Raw genomic sequence first — 20,841 nt, 5'->3', positions numbered from 1 at the left:
AATGATTATATTGTCCTCTATGTGGAAAAAAATAACCTATACGGGTGATATAAGCTTGGTCATGATTAGCTTTAGTCTTTGAACTATGATATTGCTTAAGAGCTTAGATAAGAGAAATATGTCAAAATTGAGAGATATAAGTGAGGTTGATTACCTTTGGAATCAATTACAAAAGTGTAGAGTTCAGTGTGAACATGAGCTCCAGGTTAGTTCATAACTCCCGAATGAATCTATTGACTTGATATATACATACTTGAAATAAATCAAATCAATTTTGTATAAAGAATTTGGGAAAAACTACTCCCATGTTGTTAGAGAGTAATTCTCTTTTCTACACACCTATCGATTCTCGTGTAGTTTAATTTTTAATTTTTATTTTTTATAAGTGAGTGGATCTTATCCATGATTGTGTCTATGATATGAGAGAACTACTCTCTTACAACGTGATATTAATAAAGCCCAAAAAATACATATATAATATATTCTTGAAGAAATGAAATAAATTTAAAATGATTCATAGTCAAACCTCTTAATTTTTACAAAATAAAATGAAAAAATGCGTTTGTATTATTCTATTACGCGTTGAGCAAGAGGAACTGTAGTGATAACAATTTTTAACAACCGCCCAATATTTGAGAACACATCAATATGATGCAAAGGCAGGCCGGCCCGTGTTATAGAAATAGAATAGATGGTACAAAAAATGCCACCAACATGACATAGAAATAGAATAGAAATTTTTTTAGGAGACGCCATGAATACAAGGTACAAAACATGCCACCAAGATGACATAGAAATAAAATGGTACATAAGAACAAAAACGAAGGGCTTACCTTGGCACATGAACAGCGCATAAGCACTAGGAACCGTGATGATCTATCCAAAATTTGTTGCTGAGAAATGCCCAAGTCAGAATAGTTATATTTGGTCGAGTTTGGTCCATAAGTCTGAATCCACCAGAACCCAAAGCATCCCTTGTTTCTACTGAATAATGATTTTCATTTATTTAGAGTTCCAAGAATGGCATGTGTTTTTTACAATTCAAAGCAACGCCAGGCTAGAAATTAATGTGCTGATCAGAAGGGATTGGAAAACAAACACAATTGAGCAATCCGGATCCGTCAAATTATAACCGTTGTTGAGGGCCTCAATTTTGTAGCACATAATTTGCAGCCAAATATTTGCAAAATTCAGCGACACGGTAATATGAAAATGGGTTTGCACGGATAAATTTGATCTTGTTTAACTTCGATTGCTTAATTAGTTCGTAAAACTAAAAGCACGGCTTGGAGTAAGTGTTGTTTATCAAGCGAAGAGGTGTTAGTAGGCAATGCGCGTGATTTATGTCCTGGTTCCACATCGGTTGAAACGTGACAGACAACTAAATTGGCTCCTATAAGAGGACAAGCTTATTTCGTTTAAAGTCGTGATCCTTCGGGCAGTTAATGGGATATGAGGAGTGGTGGTGTCTCGCTGATTTTATGCGAGTTGGGTGTTCGCCCCAAGCCTGGTTACGACAATTGGGCACCCTCCGTTGGATTTATCTGATCCCTAACCTGAAGGACCAAAATATATTGAAAATTTTTGTAAGCATATAAAATGTTTTAATGGGAAAGTAAGTTCTATCTATTTGCATTTTCTACATTATTTTCACTGGGATGCGTTTATATTGTACTTATAATATGTCTTAATATAAAGATAAATTATATCGAAATTATATTGTTTTTGAAAAGTGGATCGTCTAATTTTTTGAGCTTTTAATTAACTAAAGACAATAATATAAAGATAAATTATATTGAAATTATATTGTTTTTGAAAAGTGGATCGTCTAATTTTTTGAGCTTTTAATTAACTAAAGACAATAATATAAAGATAAATTATATTGAAATTATGTTGTTTTTGAAAAGTGGATCGTCTAATTTTTTGAGCTTTTAATTAACTAAAGACAATAATAAATAATTATGGAGAGGAAAATTGGGATAAAAGTGAATAATTACTCGTTAGTTGTCAACGTTGCAAAATTACGTAGGCAGATTTTCATGATTTTCACTTATCACTTAAAGAAAAATCTTTCATTTTCTTCACTTATGATTTTTATTGTGTATTTTTTTTCATTTAAAATTACATAATTCTATATTTTTTAAAAAGATAAACATTAAAATCTTAAAAAATTGATTTGCAGTCTCCGCACTAACGGCAATATAATTTAATTTTTTAAAATAAGGTCCTCTATGCACAATTTTATTTCATTAGTATTATTACACTGCACAATATAATCAGAATTTTACCATTGTCGATGAAATAAAGAAGTAAAGAAGGCGAAAATTCTGTTTATCTAGTGTTTTTACTTTTTTTTTTTTTTTTGGTAGGTTACAAAGAATTGAACACAACACCTTACACTACACACACTTCTAACACACAAACCCCACACCACTAGGCTAACCCTAGTGGTGTGCTTATATATGTGCTTTTACTTTTTTTACTTAATTCACTTTTTTGAGGTTTACATTTTAAAAATGTGCATGCCATTTATATCATCGAATTGAACATAAAAAAGCTTATATCTTTTTTTTTTTCCCTATCCTTCAAAAATATCAAATGTTGATCCATCTTACTTTCCTATACAAAAATAACTTCAAAAGTAATGTACAAAAAAACAAAAAACTTGAAAAGCAAACAATAAGACTAGTCCTTGGTTTAGATACAGAAAGTTTCAAGATTAAAAAAGAAATGTAATGTTAATATATTGGGAGGCAAAAAATAGACCAACAGTATTTTCAGTATCTTATAGCCCATCCATAGAGTCCAAAACTTTAGAGTTTCGGTGCTCAAGGCCTTGTCTTGTAGGGGTACTCCCAACACTCTTGCTAGAAACTAAAACTCTGCAGGCTTCTCTATTCTTGGTCACAACCTCTAGATCCTCACTTTTGCTAACACCTGGTGTACTTCTTCTCTTTGTTACCTGTTCCAATAAAGTCCTATCCTCTTGAGAAAGTTGAGTTCCCAGTGGCTTGTTAAAATTGTCTAAGGATAAAAATTTCAGCATCTTTGACTGAAAATCAAGTCCCTTGGTTGAACTTCGTGTAGGCATTGGCTTTGTGGCATTGTGTCTGTATCTTACAAAGCTTATCAAATGGTTAAGCCAAGTCAACAATTCAAGGATGTAAAAATCCATCTTCTGCTTGTCAGCGTAATAAAGTGTCTGGAGGCGAATCAGGTTATTTTCTTTGACTGTGTTATCACCAAAGTCATTGCTGCAAACCATAGCAAAAATTATCACAAACCTTCCTTGCTTACTAGAATTGTCATTTAAGTACAATAACTATTAACTAACCTTGTATTTGCCCATTCTCCAACCCATCCAAAACCTTGATGTGCTCTGCCAGATATATGAATAAGAAAAATAAATAAATAAATAAATAAATAAAGCAAACACAACATGAATAAGCATTTTCAGGGATCCGTGACTTATTTTTTCAAATGACAATAAAAATCAGCGAGCAGGTATAAGTGGACTAATTCATCAAAGTGGTAATAATATAATTTGAAAATTATTTATCAAATCATATAGTTTGATATTATTGACCATACAGTTCCATAAATGTAACGTGTCATCATCGTAACACTGATTTGTATCACGTTTGTGAGATTCATATGATCAAAAGAAATCAAATTTTATTATTTTGATAAGTAATTTTTAAATTATATTATTTTAATTTTTTTTAAAGTATATCGCTTTGGTCAATCAGCCATAAGTGGCAATATACAATTAAAGTTTTGACTTATAAAATTTTGTTTTTAGGTGAACTTGATGGTAAGTTAACAATTTCAGAGCTTTGTTTTGTATAAATGGAAACTTTCCAACATCAGAGAAACACAAATAACATTTTTGAATGATATAATTACATGTTTTATTTGCAGCCATAAAAGTAAAAGGGGATTTTGAAATAAATGTCCTTACTTGGTCGTGTTTGTGGCAAATGGAGTAAGCCACTGGAGAGTCTTGTCCATTTCAGCTTTGACCTGAGTGATAGAGAGCTACAGAAAAAATTCCAGTTAGCAAACAAAACTCCAATCTTAGCAGGTGATACAAAAAAAAAAAAAACTCAAAACTAAAGAATAATAATAATAAAAAAAACCTAACATTAAAAGGGAAAGGAAAGGAACTAGCCAGAACATACCCCTTTGGTGGCATCAACGTTTTGCAACCGCGAAGGAAGTGCATTCTTAATATTATTGGGCAACCCATGATACAATGTGTCCCTCATATTTGGAGGAAGAGCAGCTGGTCGAGATGCCTAATATAAAGTTAGAAAAAAACTTTTTATTAAGACCAAAACAACTACTTGTTATGTTCACTACTATTTAATTATAATAGCATGACACAAACTTACAATCATGTTTATCTGATTTATAATGTTAGCATAGTGCAGCGCAAGACCAGCTTCACCTAGCCTTTGAGAACCCTTACTATACTTAACAACGGTTGCACCTGCCATGAATCCACACTTTCATAAAATCTTAAAAGATTATAAGAATCAAAAACACCTATTCTCTAGAGATAAGTCTCCATCTGTTTTCAGAGAGAATTAGGATTTTTTAAACAAAGTTTGCACATACATGATCAGAACACAAACAGCAAAAATGATTTAGGAATTCACGTACTATGATTTCCAAGGAACTCAGAAATTGCTTCATGTGTATGGGTGGCAATTTCAACAAGCTTTTCCACTATCTGCAAAAAGCAAATCCAACAGATAAATCCTCTGTCGTAAAATATGCAGAAACAAAACACTTACTTGTGCACTGATATGCACAACTTCTCCATTCAGGCAAGGGAATGTAGGAAAATGGAAATTAAGAATGAATTAAAAAAAGATAAGATTCAAATGAGGAAATATTCCTTCCTATAAAAAAATCACTCCTCGTTAAATCCGACCAGCAAGTGTGGGGTGAAACACATTACCTTTCGGTCATGAAAAAATAGCTTTATCACTGCTCTGGTTCATCCCTTTTACATAAATTTTAAAATTATTAGAATAACAATGGTATACCTGTTCCAAAGTTCTGGACCAAAGGGACTTCTTTTTCAAGCTGCTCACAAGCTTTCCTTGATGCTTTAGCTCACTCTGAAAAGCCATAATACTTTCTCCTACAATTATAAACAAACTGACATGTCAAAAAATAGTTAATTACTGCAGATTATTGGAAATGTAAGAAAGATACTAATCCTAGCACATGATAAACACTAAAACTATCATTGGAAATGAAAGTGTCTGAAAATTTTAAGGGAAAACTATATTATGAAGTTTCTAACCGTTGAGAGGAAGATTTAAGGATTCCATTTCCTTAAACTTTTGTTGATAATCTTGTTCGAAACGCTCAAACGCATTTAACTCATGGTATAATTCCTACACAGAAAGAAGAACAATAGTTAAGCCATTAGAGTTAGTCTAACAATAAAAGGTTTGGATAGTTTGTACGAGGTTATAGGTTCAAAAAAGAAGAACGAAGGAGCTAAAAAATTGAAGAGTAAAGCATAACTCTGACCAATACAGAGCTAAAAAAGAATATCAGAAGTAGAAAACACTACTAACACAAACAACATCAATCATAGTTTAAATTAAACACTTAGCAAATATTGACATAATGACTTTTCTCTTTGCTCAGTCATTATTAGTTAACTAACGAGATAAATCATAGAAGCAAAACTTTAATCTTAAAATTACAATTTGCTTACACCAGTATTCTGAGCTAGAGCGGTTAACACCTGCATTGTCTTTTCTGCTTCTACCCTAGACTGTTTGTTGCCCAAGACATCCAAATCTAATCTGAAATATTTGTAATTATTTAATAACTAGCATAATCTTGTCATAAGCTTCTGAGCCAGCAAGTAGAAGCAAGTAAACTCACCCTGAGAAATATCGATCTAGATTATGCCACTGAGGGTCTTTACATATATTTCCAAATCTGGCTACTTCCTTGGAGAAGATATTGAATTCTTCCCTACAAATTCCCCCAAAATTCAGAGATAAAGAACATTAGAGAAAGCAAAGCACCTTTTGTCAATTTTTCAAGCTCCATGAAAAAAGATTATGATGCTGTGAACAAGTGAGAACCTTTTGTCAGCCTCAATAAGACTTATTAACTCCTTTGTATCATTAGAAACTATTTTTTGCACCCCTTCTGATTCTATAATCTCCTTTTTAAGTAACTGAATGTTTTCTTCAGACAGTGATTGAAACAAAATTACACCTTTGTTGATTGTATTAGCTACTTCAAATGCCAATATAGATATCTTATTCCCTCTAGGAGCCGTGCTAGAGCCAAAAACATTACTGTTGTTTAACTTTGGCATGCTACTTCCTAGTGTGTCCAGAACTTCAACTACCTTCCCACCAGCTCTTCCCGCAAATGAGCCTCTCCTGGGGAACTACGAAAAGAAGAAACATCATAAATCAAAATGTGTAACATCATAATTCAAATGCAAAGACCCCATAACAAAATATGAGATGCCATTCAAGGAACTCAAATAAAAGGACAAACTCCGCTGCACAAAACTTTACAAAAAACTATTTCCCAGACTCGAACCCCAAGCACAATCAAAATCAAAATCAAATAAAAGAAGCAAACAACTGACAAATAAATGCACTGTTTGGGGATACTAATTAAGGTCTCCCTAGTCAAACTTCAATGATTATAGGATAGGATGAAAACACCTTCTCCTCCTTCATATAAAATTTGGCGACATATCTTCAGTCAAAACAACAATAAAGTGCATAAATGTAATAAATATGCAATTTTTCAGAGCTTCCAACTTATTCATAATTGCTCCTTTATATATTGCAAACATGTTTCTAATTATCCCACAATCAGCCTCCACAATTAAATTATACCTGTTTTCCCCCTGTTGAGCTGGGATTGGATTTCTTCAATTCACTAGAAAATCCAGAGTACGAATTGTTTTGCTTTTTAGCACGTGCAGTAGTCCTTGAATTTAAATAAGATTCTTCTTTCTGTTTTTCAAAGTTCTTTAACTTCTTAGGCTTCCCCTCGGACCCCAAGTTCTTCCTTTCAAGCTCTTCATTTTTATTTTTTCCAGCCACACCGCCTGAACAAACCGACCCCATTATTTTCCTAAGGGAAATTAGCTGAAGAAAAATTCTACACCTGCACAAATTCGGCTTCTACTTTAATCTCCATTGGGGGAGTGATTAAGCAACTTTAATATAACTTTAGGAAACAAAACAGCAACAAAATAAAAACATAAAAAATATTAGATTCTTTTAGCTAACTGAGCTTGGTTCAAATGAAAGCTATAACATGTTGACATGTGAGAACCAAAAACATAGTATAGCAAAGCCTTCTTTGCTTCAAGAAACCAGTAATCACCTATTTACAGAGTGTATCAAAGTCCAAAACGGAAACTCAGTGTAGAAGAATTGAAAACGAGGATCATATAGTAGTCTCAGAGAATGGACAAGAGGTAGCTGGGAAATTACGACTGTTGGCTTTGACTAGAATAAAAGTGATGGGTACATTAAGAATATTCGTATGGTTGAATTTTTGTAACAAATTAAAAAAATAAAAGTAAACGATAAATAAAATAAAGAGACGCGTAAATGGAATTGCAAAGGAGAGGAAATTTCGTGGCATGAAGCATGACGATGACGTAATTGACTAAACAGAAACAAAAGAGAGGTGTGCCTGCCAAATCAACATTGAATGGAATCGATGACTGTTTCATGGTTCATACTTGTAAGTCATTGTCATGGACTACGTATGAAAGAGTAAAACACATGAATATGTATTGGAAATCCTAGGGGCTAACCACTCTTTTGTGACGCCAAATTTCGGAGAATCCCTGCATGCTCTTTTTTTTTTTTTTTGTTCGGACTGTTTATGTTTGGTGTAGATGATAAACAAATTAATTATATGAATGTTTTTTTTTATTCTACATCGAAATTAGTCGTATTAAACTATAAAAGTTATTTTTAAGTAACTTATATTTGAACTGGTTCCCATAATAGTTTAGTGCTAAAAATCTTAACTGAATAATTATAATCACAATAAGAATTCATACTGAATTTCAATTAATTTTTAAATGTTGATTTTGAAGTAAACTTGCACTTGGTCAACCAATTCAACATATCACATGGTCGTCGAATTTAGCACGTTTATCAACTTCTAATGATTTTTCCTTTCTCCTTCTATGAATTTACCAAGACACCATAAGAGGAAGCAGTAATACATAAAACGTAATGCGACATAACCCACAAAAAATTTTTAGCCGTAATATATATAGGAATTAACGTTTCTTCTATGATAAGAGATAAGATTATCTCCTACAATTTCAAAATAATTTTTTTTTGATTTAGAATAAAAAATAAATGATATTTTAGTAAAAATATATGTTATAAAAGGAAAGTAAAATTTTTAAAATACCTTCTATTTTTTATTTTAAACCCCAAAATAACGTCATTTTGGAATTGCAAGAGATAACTTAATTTCTTGTGCCAGAGTAAACACTTTTTCCATATATAAGATTATTTTATAATAGTGTAAGTTATACTTTCAAATTTATCCTATTTATATCTAATGGCTATGGTCAAGATTGGATATAAGATTTTTTAGTCTTACATCGGGGTAAGAATAACTTGCTCTCTCTCTCTCTCTCTCTCTCTCTCTCTCTCTCTCTCTCTCTCTCTCTCTCTCTCTCTCTCTATATATATATATATATATATATATATATATATATATATATATATATATATATATATATATATATGGTGTCTAGTTACTACACTAGATATAAGGTTTATTAAAGTTGTAATTTTTTTTCTCTTTTTATGTCAATAGACAAGTTTTTGAAGAGAGAAAAAAGTACAACTTTAACATTATAACTATGTATTCTCTAGAGTACATAGTTATAATGCGTTGATAAAAAAACCTTATATCTAGTGGCTGGATACCCAATTTTTCAATATGTATATACTCTTATAATTATTTTATTATTATTAGATCAAAATCAAAATAATAGCTCTTATTTGATATCATGTTGTAATTATTGATTTGATTATGATCTAATGATAAAGACATAATTGTAAGAGGTTGTTATAAGTATAACTTCATTTATGAGGAAAGGACTCATTTATACTTGCATCTATATTCAAGTGCATCTATTGACCGTAATTTATTAGTCACATCACATGAATTAGTTGTAAGTGATATCATTGACCGACATTGAGAGTTAAACTTACACTTGTATAAAATGATTGTACCTCACACACATTGTTTATATTCATATATATATGAAATAAGATCTTTTTACAGGGGTGGAAGACTAAGAAGTTGTTACCTTGCTAACAACTATGCAAGTATGCACACAAGTGTATGCATCAACAAGTAGCAAAAAAGGTATATTGGATCTAAAAATCGTTCCGATGAGGATTATGATGTCTTTTATGTTGTAAGAACTTTGTAATTTGCTTAAAAGGAAAAGAGAAACTTAAATTTATATCTAAATACTAATTTACTAAAAGGTTAACAAGTTTTTGCTTTGGAAATTTTAAAAAAAACTTTTGAAAAAAATTAAAAGACTAGCAAATTAAATTGAAACAAATTAACAAAAGACAATAGGAAATTTTTATGAAATTGGATCAATAACAAAACTAGAAAACAAATTTCAAAAGCGTAAATTAAAATCAAACTCCAATTGAAAACTTAGAAAAATGAATTTCTAAAACAAGTTTGGAAAGTAAAGGTGGGTATTCATTTCCCCACCCTCCTCTGTTATTAGAACACTAGATTGTAATTTGTAGCTCCAACAATTATTCCAGCTTAATGAAAATACGATGGCTAATTTTTGTTTCTCAACAAAAATCTATTTCTCTTCAAGACTTAATCCTTTACACATGTATGTGAAAGGATTAAGCAGAAGACATTACACCACATGATGATTGCATTACAAGGAGTGTCTTCTTCATTTTTGAAGCAAGACTTTGAAGTGATTTCTCACTCAAAGTACCCGTGTTCAATGCAAGATCCAAGACATTTGTTATACCCTTAAGTAAGCCATTACTGATTGACCAAAACAGGGTAACTTTAAACACAGAATTACAACATTAAACAATATGAAAAATCTCTTTTAATTTAAAACATCAACATCCTAAAAACAGAAATTATGGAACTAATGCAATCAAGATGAAGAATATAAGGATGCGAGAGTTTTGATGATAACTGTAAAGAACCTTGGGATACATCACCCCAAAAGCTAGCTCAAAGGGTGGGAGTGCCCAAAACATTAGTTGTCCACACAATCAATGTGAGACTATATATCTCAACACGCCCCCTCACACGAGAGCCCATTGGGCTTGAAGAGTGGACAATGCAACAGGTTCAGCCTACCTGTGCTAAGAAACGCCACAAGAGAACCATGTAAAGAATCTTGGGATACACCACCCCAAAAGTTAGCTCCAAGGGTGGGAGTGCCCAAGGCCTTATAAAGGCCACATTAGTTGTCCACACAATCAATGTTGGACTATATATCTCAACAATAACAAATGAGCATGAAAAGGAGACATCAAGGTTATTACAACTTGCAACAATAAAAAGAAGTCTAAGAAGACAACTAGACAAGTCAATATGTGTAAAGTCCATCAAGTTAATTGACAAAGCTCAAAGGAGATAAAAATTCAAGCTATAATGGAAGAACCTAAGTCCAAGAGCCTACAAGTAGTACATTTATAGGACTTAGACTAAAATATAAAGGTAGTTGGTCAAAATTGCATGAATGAGCTCAAAGTAAACATATTTTTCAAAGCATGATATATGGCTTTTGATTCTTGAAAATGATTGAAAAACCCATGGAAAATGTTATTGACATGTCTTAGAACCTTGAATTCTTTTTTTCCAAGTCAAGATCATGCATTTGAGAAGGTTTGAAGCATTCGAATAAAAGACAAGTCATTTTGGATTTCATAATTTCCCTATGTCAATAAGGTATTCAAATCTCTCCCTCACTATGGAGGTGTTTGGTAGATGAGTAATTTTTTTTACTGGGGAAATACAATTACTAGTAATACGGTGGGAAAGTGATTTTGGTAGGAAAATTAAAAAAAAAGTTATTTAGTAGGTCAAAATATTACCAGGAAAATTGGGTTAAATTTTCTGAATCTATGTTTGGTTGAATGTAAAGTATTGATGGGAAAATGGATTGAAATGACGGAAATAACCCTTGTAAAATTTTTGAATCTGAAATGAAAGATTAACCCTTGCCAAAAGATTATCCAATTATTGTTCTTAAAATTGTTGGTTCTTTACGATTTTTTCTGCTCATTTAGGTACCATCTTGTTTTCTCTTCTGCAAGTTTTGATTTTTATCATTCTGTTCCAGAGAGAAGCCTTTAAATCCATCTAGGTCTTTCGAGATTTTTTTCTATCTTGTTGGGTTTGTATGCGATTTTTGTAAGACAACTTCAGTTCAGTTTTCTCTCTTGATAAGAGGTTTCCTGTTTATGCTATCATTGGAATTCTTGTGTTTTTTTTATCTGTTTTTTTCCGTCTAATAGGCTTCTGCAAAATGTTCTTTCATTTTCTGAGCAACTAAACAAGAAAGAGAGTCGAAAGACACTTTCAACAGTAGACTAGGGACAATTTCGTCACCAAATTGGAGATTATTTTTTCCTTTCCCCAGTAAACCCAAAATACCACCGTCAATATGGTTTTCTGGAACAGTGCTAAACAAGAAATTTTGCAAACAAATAACGTTGGCTGGGTAAAGGATTTTCCTGCCTAAATTTTTTTATCTCTTGTACCAAACGTAGTCAAGTTGAAAAACCATTTCAAGTTGCCTGGGTATCCCTACCAAACACCCCCTATAAGTTGAAAGGATTCAAATCCTTTATGAGTCATCCTTCCTACAAAATAGGGATTCGAATCCCTCACAAAAGGATTCGAATCTAGGGATTCTAATTCTTACTAGCTAGTAAGCTATGTAACGACTAATGACTAAATTTTGGTGAAAACTTATATATACTTACTTATTACACATTTAATCAATTTTAATCACTATTACATTTATCATTGAGCATTTATTGATTGATTTCATTGCACCAACTCTCTTTTCACTTATTTACTTATATTCCTGATCATTAATTGCTTTTGAGCTCCATTCTTGAAATACATCACTACCATTAGGCCTTTGAGAGTACATATCCAATTTCAAACACTTCCTCCTTGTATGATTGAGTTGAAAGGGTTGTGAAACCCATTAAGTTTGAAAGTAGCCAAATACTCAAGGAAATTTGGAGAGAATTGTCAGATTGCCAAATACTCGTGAACTTAGTGGATTATAAAGGTTTGTCAAGCCTCGTAAAGCTTGACCGTCAGTGAAATGTTCGAGCAACTTCAATCTGGACTTAGGTCACAAGTGGTGGTGACCGAACCAGGATATATCTTGTTTGCAAATTCTCAAATTCTTAACTTTTTTTTTTCCTTTTAATTGCTTTATTTGATTGTGTTTGCTTGCTCACTAGCTTATCTGATTTATCACACAAATGTATATTCACTTAGAATTATTTGTCTTAAATCAAAGATAGAAGAAATATTCTTTCTAAATATCAAATGAGGTATTTTTTGAAAAGATTTTATAAAACTCAATTCACCATCTCTTGAGTTTTGAAGCCACTTGTTCAACAAGAATGAACACCCAAAACAGTAATAAAAAATAGTATAAAGGAAAAGATCCTAAAATAAACACTTCTCCAGAATCAACAACACATATGCATCAGTTATGCTTTGTTTTACAAGTCCAATAGAAAAATAACAAAAACTCACAAAAAAAAAAACAAAAATTCCAGAAAACTAGAGGGAGAAAAGAAGATCCTTACCCTTTGCACCCCAATGACTCTTTATAGGTGTGTCTTCCTTGCATGCATAAATTTGTTCTCCCCCTTTGCATGGATACCCCCTCTAATATTTTCTGATTCGCACGATCCTTCCATAATTGCACAGTTGCTACATTTTTTTCCTTCCTCGTTGTCTTTCCTTGTAATGATTGTGAATCTACTCTCCCTTGTGAGTTGTTCAAGTTAAAATTTATTTGAAGGGATGATGATTCAATTTCTGGATGAGAGGTTTTGGGCTTCATAGTTGAAAGGGATATAGGCTAGGGTTTTCTGGCTCCTTTTCTTCTCTAATGAAAAAAAGATGAAACGGTGCTTTGGATTTTTGATCGGATCATCTTTTCTTCTTTCTTTCTTTTGACCTTCCTTCTTTACCCTCGCTCCCATCATACATTCTCCATTTTGCCCTTTCTAATATGGGTTTTCTAGTTGGGTCATGTAATTATGAAAAACCCAATAAAATGAGTCATCCTATTTGCTTAATATTAGAAAAAAATAAAATAACAAAAAGCATGTAGGAATGGGGCCCAAAGTCAAATTTTAATTCAACTAAAGTTAAATAATCTAATTTTTAAGTCTCTATTCAACTAAAGTTCAACTTTAATTTATTAGTTAAGTGATCTGTTTTATAATATATATATATATATATATATGGCATTAATGTTTCTATAGAAAATATAGATAAGTTTTCTACATTCATTTCCAAAACGATGTCATTTTGAGTTGGAAAATTAAAAAATTATAATGAGAAAGACTATTATAACCTTGAAATAAATTATAATTACAAAAATACCTTGATTTCTGTAATATTTTAAAAATATATATAATAATAATAAATAAAATATAAAATATCTTAGATATTTATAAAAGTAATGATTACATTTCTTAGATTTTTATAAACGTAATGATTAAGATTTCTTAGATTTTTATAAAAGTAATAATTTGATTCCATAGATATTTATAAACGTAATGATTAAGATTCCTTAGATATTTATAAAGGTAATGATTAGATTCCGTAGATTTTTATAAAAAGTAATGATTACATTCTTTTTTGAAAATCTATATACCCCCCCCCCCCCCCCCCCCCAAAAAGTTAAGTGTAAGAAGAAGAAGAAGAGAGAGAGAGAAGGAAAGAAAGAGAGAGAGAAAGAAAGAAGAGAAGGTAATAGTGAGAGTAAGCAACTCATTCTCTCCTTTACTTTTAAAGTTAATTTTTAGATATTTTAGAAAGCTATGTTGGTTCTGTTTTTATCTGTCATGTTGAAAGTTGGTATTTTAAAGTTTTCTTTAAAAGTTGTGAATATGTCGTTACTCTGCCAAAATTATTTTATGAATTCTTTATACTCTTTTACTTTATTTTCAAAATTTAGCTTTGTGACTTTGATGAATTTACTTATATTAGATATGAGAATAGTCTTGAATCAAGATTATAGAAATTAAAGAATTTCTTTGGTATCAAATGAATACTAATGAAATATGTAATCTTTTACTGAATGATTCTGATGTGACTGACCCACAAGAGGATCAGAATGGTTATAGGGTCAGGGATGCCTTATCATAGCTTGAGCTCCGTCGTACAGAACTTTTAACATACAGAACTCACATAATTTGGGCGCTCCAAAATTGAGCATTAGTCATTTCAGTTAAGGATTACACGTTCCTATATATGTTTGTATCTAGAACCCACAAAGTTTGGGTAGGATCGACAAAGGTTTGGGTATGACTGAATGAAGAACCAACAAAGGTCTGGGCTTATATTTATTGTTTATGATATTATTTTCTTATTATAAATTTTATTCTGTGAGAATGATATTTTCCACTAAAGTGGCTGGATTGGTTATAGTTCGAAAGCTCCAATATTATTGAGATTTATCTTACATGTGTTTGTTTTTATGCTAACCTTTTCAGAGTAAACAGGCCAGTATGTGTAGCTTTGGAGTAGGATAAAACACTGTGGTTAAAGACTTTGAAGACTATATGAAGCTTAGTGGAGTAAATTAATAGAAAGAAAAATGTTTCTTTTCACTTTAGACTATGAAGTATTTATGATGTAATAGTGAACTTGACTTCTGTATAACTCAATGTAGATAACTTATCTACATTGACTGCAGAAAAAATAAACCTTATATATATATATATATATATATATATATATATATATATATATTTAATCTAAGGATTCTTACTTTCAATAGATTAAATGGATAGATGCAAGGAAATCAATGAATAATAAAAGGTGTAACAATTTTTAAACTTACACACTAGTATAAGTTGAGCCGTCTCTATAAATATAATTTTATTTAAAATATATTTATTTCTTTAGATAAAAGTAAACTTATTTTTTATATAAATAAATTAACTACTCTAACTTTGAAATATTTTAGTTTTCTAAATATCTTTTACGTCATATTCCTATAAAGGCCGGACACGATTGTTCAACTTCTAAGTTTTAATTCAAATAAAAAACCTTTAAATTTCATTTAAAACCTTTAAATTTCAATTAAAACCTATAAATTTGTATTGATGACTATGAATACAATAATATGTGTAGTTGAAATCAATTTTATATTGTTTTCTAAATTGCATGGGTACTAAGCTAATTGTGGAATGAAATGTTGAATGAATTAATAATTGTTTAAAATAAATAATTAAAATACTTTTAAAATCATATATACAAATGATTTTTTTATGAATTAATCAATATTAAAGATTTCTTTCATAATATTACTTGAGTAGCTAATACACAAATATGATAATATATAAACGTAGTGATGCTAGTTGGTTCGGAATTTATTATATAAAATTGTTACGGATGTTTAATTAATAATTAATTATGTTTGTAGTAAGGAAAGATAAAAATATAAATGGAAAAATATTTGTCATTTTAAAGGACATATAGTTGTGTCATTTTAAGTGAGAAAAAAACACATCCTAATATTTTTTTATTTAAATTTTAAATTTTGAAACAAATCACCCATTTTCTCTCCCATTTTCATTACCTATGTCTTTCTCTCACTTAAAAAGTAAAACACAATCTTTTTCTTTAAACTTTTCATTTAAAAAATACAACTTAAGTAGATTCCAAATCCCTGTCTATAGACTTTCAAACAATTACAAGTTGATTACTATCAACTTAAGTAGATTTCAACCACCAAGTTCCCCGTTCAAATCCATGCATAAAAAAAAGATGTGGAGAGAAAGATGATTATTATCAAAACAGTCAGATTATTGATAAATCTTCTTTTCAACCTTTCTTTTATTAAATATAAAGCGTGCTATGACAATTGTCAGAAGCTAAAGCATAAAATAATGAATTGTAAAGTACATGAATAAATAAATAAAGGGAAAAGTGTTTGTCATTTTAAATGACATAACACTCTGTCCTTTTAAGAGAGAGACAGACACATAAATTTTTTTTATTTAAATTTTAAATTAAAAAATCACCCACTTTCTCTCTCCCATGATTTCTATTTTCTGTGTCTATTTCTCTCCTAAAATGACACAACTTATATATTTAAAATGACAAACACCAAACTCATAAATAAAAAGCATTATTAGATAGTTTACCAAAAAAAAAAAAGATATATACAACTACCTTAATTGAGACTCATAATCAGATAAACAAATTCAATTCGTTACCTTGTGGTTTGAAGGATATTAAAATTGAACTTCTAGAACACTGGCTAAATTTTTAGCATTTTCGGAAAGAAACAACAAACGGAAAAAGCTAACATTGACTTCTGCTAGGCCTAATTCAACCAATTAATAAAGGACAACTTGTCTATTTGTTCCTCTTTTTCATCGTTAATTAAGCATACATCTATAAAGTAAGCCAAAGACAAATCACACCACCTCATGATCTTCAATTATCGCTCACAGCCGACTGTTTTCTTTTTTAACTAGATGTATTAAATTCGAAAAAAGGATTAAGCATTTTTTGTTTTTATACATTATATTTATATTTAATTTAATTTTTATAAAGTTTTTAACTTAACTTTTATATGTATTATTTTTTAACAATTTCCTTCATGTGTAAGGACTATAAATATTATATTTTTTATCATTATTTTAAACAGTTATTTTTAATTTAGTTCTTATATTTTATAATAAATTCATGTCAATTTAATTTTCATAGTGTTATGATTACTGTAGACAGTGGAAATGACATTAAAAATTATTATATGTATAAAAATTAAGTTAATTTTTCATATAATAAATAAATAAAAATTAAATTCCATTTTTAACCTTCTGAAAATTAGCGAACGAGAACTAGATTGTTAGATTTCTTATGTGTACAATCAGTGGTGGACCCAAACAATTTTATTTATGTTTGCACATTTAGAGATGGGGTTCGATGGCAATGCCTCGAATTTTTTTTTTTAAAAAAGTTTTAAATGTATTATAAAACAAAAAAGAAAAGAAAACTGAAACTTACTACAAAAATAAAGTACCTTTTGAGTACTCAACAAAAACCACGGTACCCAATTTAATCCCTTAGAAAAAAATTGACTCGTGATCTCTCTGAATTTAAAAATAGATCCAAGTTAGTCTTTTTGAGGGACTGATGTAGGTCTTCTTTGAATTTCAGAGGAACCACAATTTCGACTAACCGGGTCTATTTTGGAATTCAGAGGGACCGAGAGTCGACTTTTTTTTCTCTGAGACTAAATTGGCCCCTAAAATTTTAATTTTCGTTGAGAACACAAAATATACTCTCTCTTTTTTTTTCTCCAAAAATTTGTGTATGCACTTGCACACATTTGCACCAATACATGTCCGCCCCTGTGTACAATATAGGATTTGGATCATGTTTAGAGGATGAAGAAAGGAAGCAGTGGGATGCGTAACATGTTGTCTCTTTCCTCTTTGAAAAGCATCTGATTACTAGAAAGGTCACAATTTTTGACGGAAATTTTTGACGAAAAACATATTTCGTCAAATTTTTTGACCAAAATTATATTCTGTCCAAAGTTTTCGACAGAAAATAAATTTCGTAAAAAATTATTGACAGAAAATGGATTCCATCAATTTTTTTTAAAAAATATATGTTAAAAGAAATTATGTTTAAGAAATTTTCGACGGAAATAACATTCCGTCGAAAACCTTATAAAAAATAAATCAAAAAAATTATATTTAAGATTTTTTCAACTGAAATCAAATTCCGTCGAAAATATTGGACGGAAAATGATTTCCGTCGAAAATCCTTATTAAAAAGAAATTATATTTATGAGGTTTTCGACGAAATTTGTTTTCTGTCGAAAATTTTCGACGAAAAAATAATTCTGTCGAAAACCTTTATAAAAAATAAATCAAAAAAAATTTAAATTAGGAACTTTCGACGAAAATGAGATTCCATCAAAAAATTTCGACAGAAAATGATTTCCGTCGAAAACCCATATAAAAAATAAATTGAAAAAAATTACATTTATGAATTTTTCGACGAAAAAATAATTCCGTTGAAAACTTTAATAAAAAATAAATCAAAAAAGAAATTATATGTGTTTAAGTTTACACGATGTATACAAGCATCCTTTAGTCTTATTAGTGGTTAAGTTTAGACTAGCTGTAACATCCCGTGTATATTCGGATTGTTATCATATTATGGTATTAAGCGCAGCTCACTTTTTCCTTTTCAATTATGACATCATCATTATTAACCAAATTGATTACTTATTCCCTTTTTCAAAATATTGCCTGTATTTAAATTGCAATTTAAGCTAACTGAATATCCTCATAATATAAATGTGTATCTAGTCATGAAACTACAACACGTAAAGCAGGCAATATCCTGATACAGTATACAAATTCAAATAAATCAAACATGGCTAATCATCATGTGGCATGGACAACCCCCATGCTCACCAAATAAAACGACATATTCATCCAGTCTCAAATACAATAGCCATAAAATGTAAAAACATGCATACTCATGTGATATAGGAAGAAACAGTAAACATGCAGCAATCAGCTCAACTCCGGCCTCCTGCCACCAGAGGTCTCAACCTCAGAGGTACCTGTACCTGAAAATGTGCTCCAACACGGGGTGAGATTTCTAACAAGAAATCTCAGTAAGACAAGGGGTCCTCCAGGACTCTTCCGCCCCAAGCTCACTTACAAGTATATACATAAGTTCGAAAACAATAATTACAATGCATGTTCATATTAAGGCATTTAAATCATGACAACGTATCTCTTGCTCAACGAGCCAAGTACTACAACTGATATCTCATGTGATGTTTGTAAGTGCGGTTCAACTGGCCAGGGAACATGATAGGGTTTATGCACGTCTGCGACCTATCTAAACATAAGGGTCACAACCTTATGCCTTACACACCAGGGTCGCAGCCTGATCGTGTAAGTAATCAACATCACATTCATACATTACATCAACAGTTAAATTAACATATCTAAGGCATATATCAATGCATATTTCATCTTTCTAAAAGCATACATGCATATAAACCACCCTCCCATGGAGGTCGGTGGAACAAGCAACAGATCAATCTGAGGACACGAGTGCTTACCTCTCAAGCTATCAATCCAAATTTAAGAATCCTCACCAGCTCAAGGTCCACAAACAGCACAATCACAATCTGTTTAGACCAGAAATCTTATCAACATTTATAATCTAGAAGTTCATGACATTACGATAACATTTCCTTTTTCGTTTACATCCTTTCTAGTTCATAATTATCAAGCATTAAGCCTCACCATTAAATGTATTAATGTTTCCCAACAGTAACAATGACTTCCTAGGCATCGTGCCCAAATGGAAACTTTCCCACGCATTAAAATTGGTTTCGGTCATTTTGACAGGTGGTAATCGATTACCAAACAATTGGTAACCGATTACTGCACATGGTAATTGATTACCAAGTGAAAGGTAATCGATTACCACGCGGGCAGAACAGAATTCGACAGAATTTTTCTGCATAATCTGAGGTTGCAATGGATTCCAATGGTCCAAAGTCCAGTTTTTCTCAAAGCAGCAGTCCATTATTACTTATTAAACCTGGATTAACAACCCTTAACTTGAATGATTAAAGTTACCTCTTTTAATGACACAAACAAGCTAAATTCATGAAATTTCAAAGGAAATGCTCAAGGTTTACCTATGGAGTCTTAAACTCAGAAAATAGAGGTGATTTGGTGGTTTCTATACTACCCAAATATGCTGCACAAGTGAGGCTACGAAATTGATCACCCAGCTAGGTCATTTTCCTTAAAAGGTGGCTTCTTGAAGTCACAAATGCTAAGAAAATGACTCTCACCACACAAACTCAAGAAGTCAGCATCTCACACTCTCCCAACAAAAGATACTACTCAGAAATGACTGGCTTTTCAACTTCACAAGGCTAGAGCACACTCACACATGGAGTTTTTGTTAAGAAAGCAAGAGAAAAAGTGGTCTCTTGGGGCTTCAATGGAGGGGGGAAGGTGGAGGAAGGTGGCACCAAGCAAAGACTCAGAAAAATTCACGTAGGAGGAGGAGAAAACGGACCTAGGGTTTTGTGCCCTAGGTATTTATAGTCAACTTAAATTTAATCCCACTGCATTAGCACTAATAGTTTTGCTTATCATTTTATTCTCAAACTTCATATTATAAACCTAGCTATTTTTCTAAGATTTTTCATATTTTTATTATAATTTTTTGCAACACTTTTCCGATACGCGTTTACACGCAGTCGGTATAAGTTCTGACGTAAGTTCTCATTATTTCGACTCCAAATTTGACATACCAGTCCTAAATATTATTCTAGGAATATTCATACACTTATTATAATTTTTCGGGATACTTCACCGATACACACTTATACCGTGAAGCAGAACCGATATCTGCACTTTTCATCAGAAAAGTGACTTTCAGCATTTTTAAGCCCTTATAATAATTATTTAAGTCTTCTCATAATTATCCAAGGTCAATTATGAATTTATT

The 20,841-nt window shown here is 31.1% G+C and overlaps 1 protein-coding gene and 1 non-coding gene across 2 annotated transcripts; one reads left to right on the top strand and one right to left on the bottom strand.

The window, feature by feature from the left end:
* Positions 1-1,447: 1,447 nt before the first annotated feature.
* Positions 1,448-1,552, top strand: LOC133307243 (small nucleolar RNA Z279/snoR105/snoR108). The gene has a single exon (XR_009751019.1). It is a non-coding gene; the product is annotated as a small nucleolar RNA Z279/snoR105/snoR108 (small nucleolar RNA).
* Positions 1,553-2,738: 1,186 nt separating this feature from the next.
* On the bottom strand, positions 2,739-7,496 carry LOC133307242 (protein PSK SIMULATOR 2-like). Its single transcript, XM_061507721.1, has 13 exons — positions 7,393-7,496; positions 6,897-7,170; positions 6,120-6,433; positions 5,914-6,006; positions 5,741-5,831; positions 5,318-5,411; positions 5,055-5,152; positions 4,666-4,735; positions 4,395-4,492; positions 4,182-4,298; positions 3,962-4,038; positions 3,335-3,379; positions 2,739-3,254 (listed from the first exon to the last, which is right to left on the bottom strand). Exons 2-13 carry the CDS (start codon positions 7,128-7,130, stop codon positions 2,786-2,788), a joined length of 1,800 nt encoding a protein of 599 aa, XP_061363705.1. The 5' UTR covers positions 7,131-7,170; positions 7,393-7,496; the 3' UTR covers positions 2,739-2,785.
* Positions 7,497-20,841: the final 13,345 nt, after the last annotated feature.

The sequence above is a fragment of the Gastrolobium bilobum genome, unplaced genomic scaffold (genome assembly GCF_033153095.1).
Source record: "Gastrolobium bilobum isolate Gb01-03AN ecotype WA unplaced genomic scaffold, APGP_CSIRO_Gbil_v1 utg5330, whole genome shotgun sequence".
NCBI lineage: Eukaryota > Viridiplantae > Streptophyta > Magnoliopsida > Fabales > Fabaceae > Gastrolobium > Gastrolobium bilobum.
The sequence above is the reverse complement of the archived record's forward strand: the minus strand, read 5'-3'. Positions and strand labels throughout refer to the sequence as shown.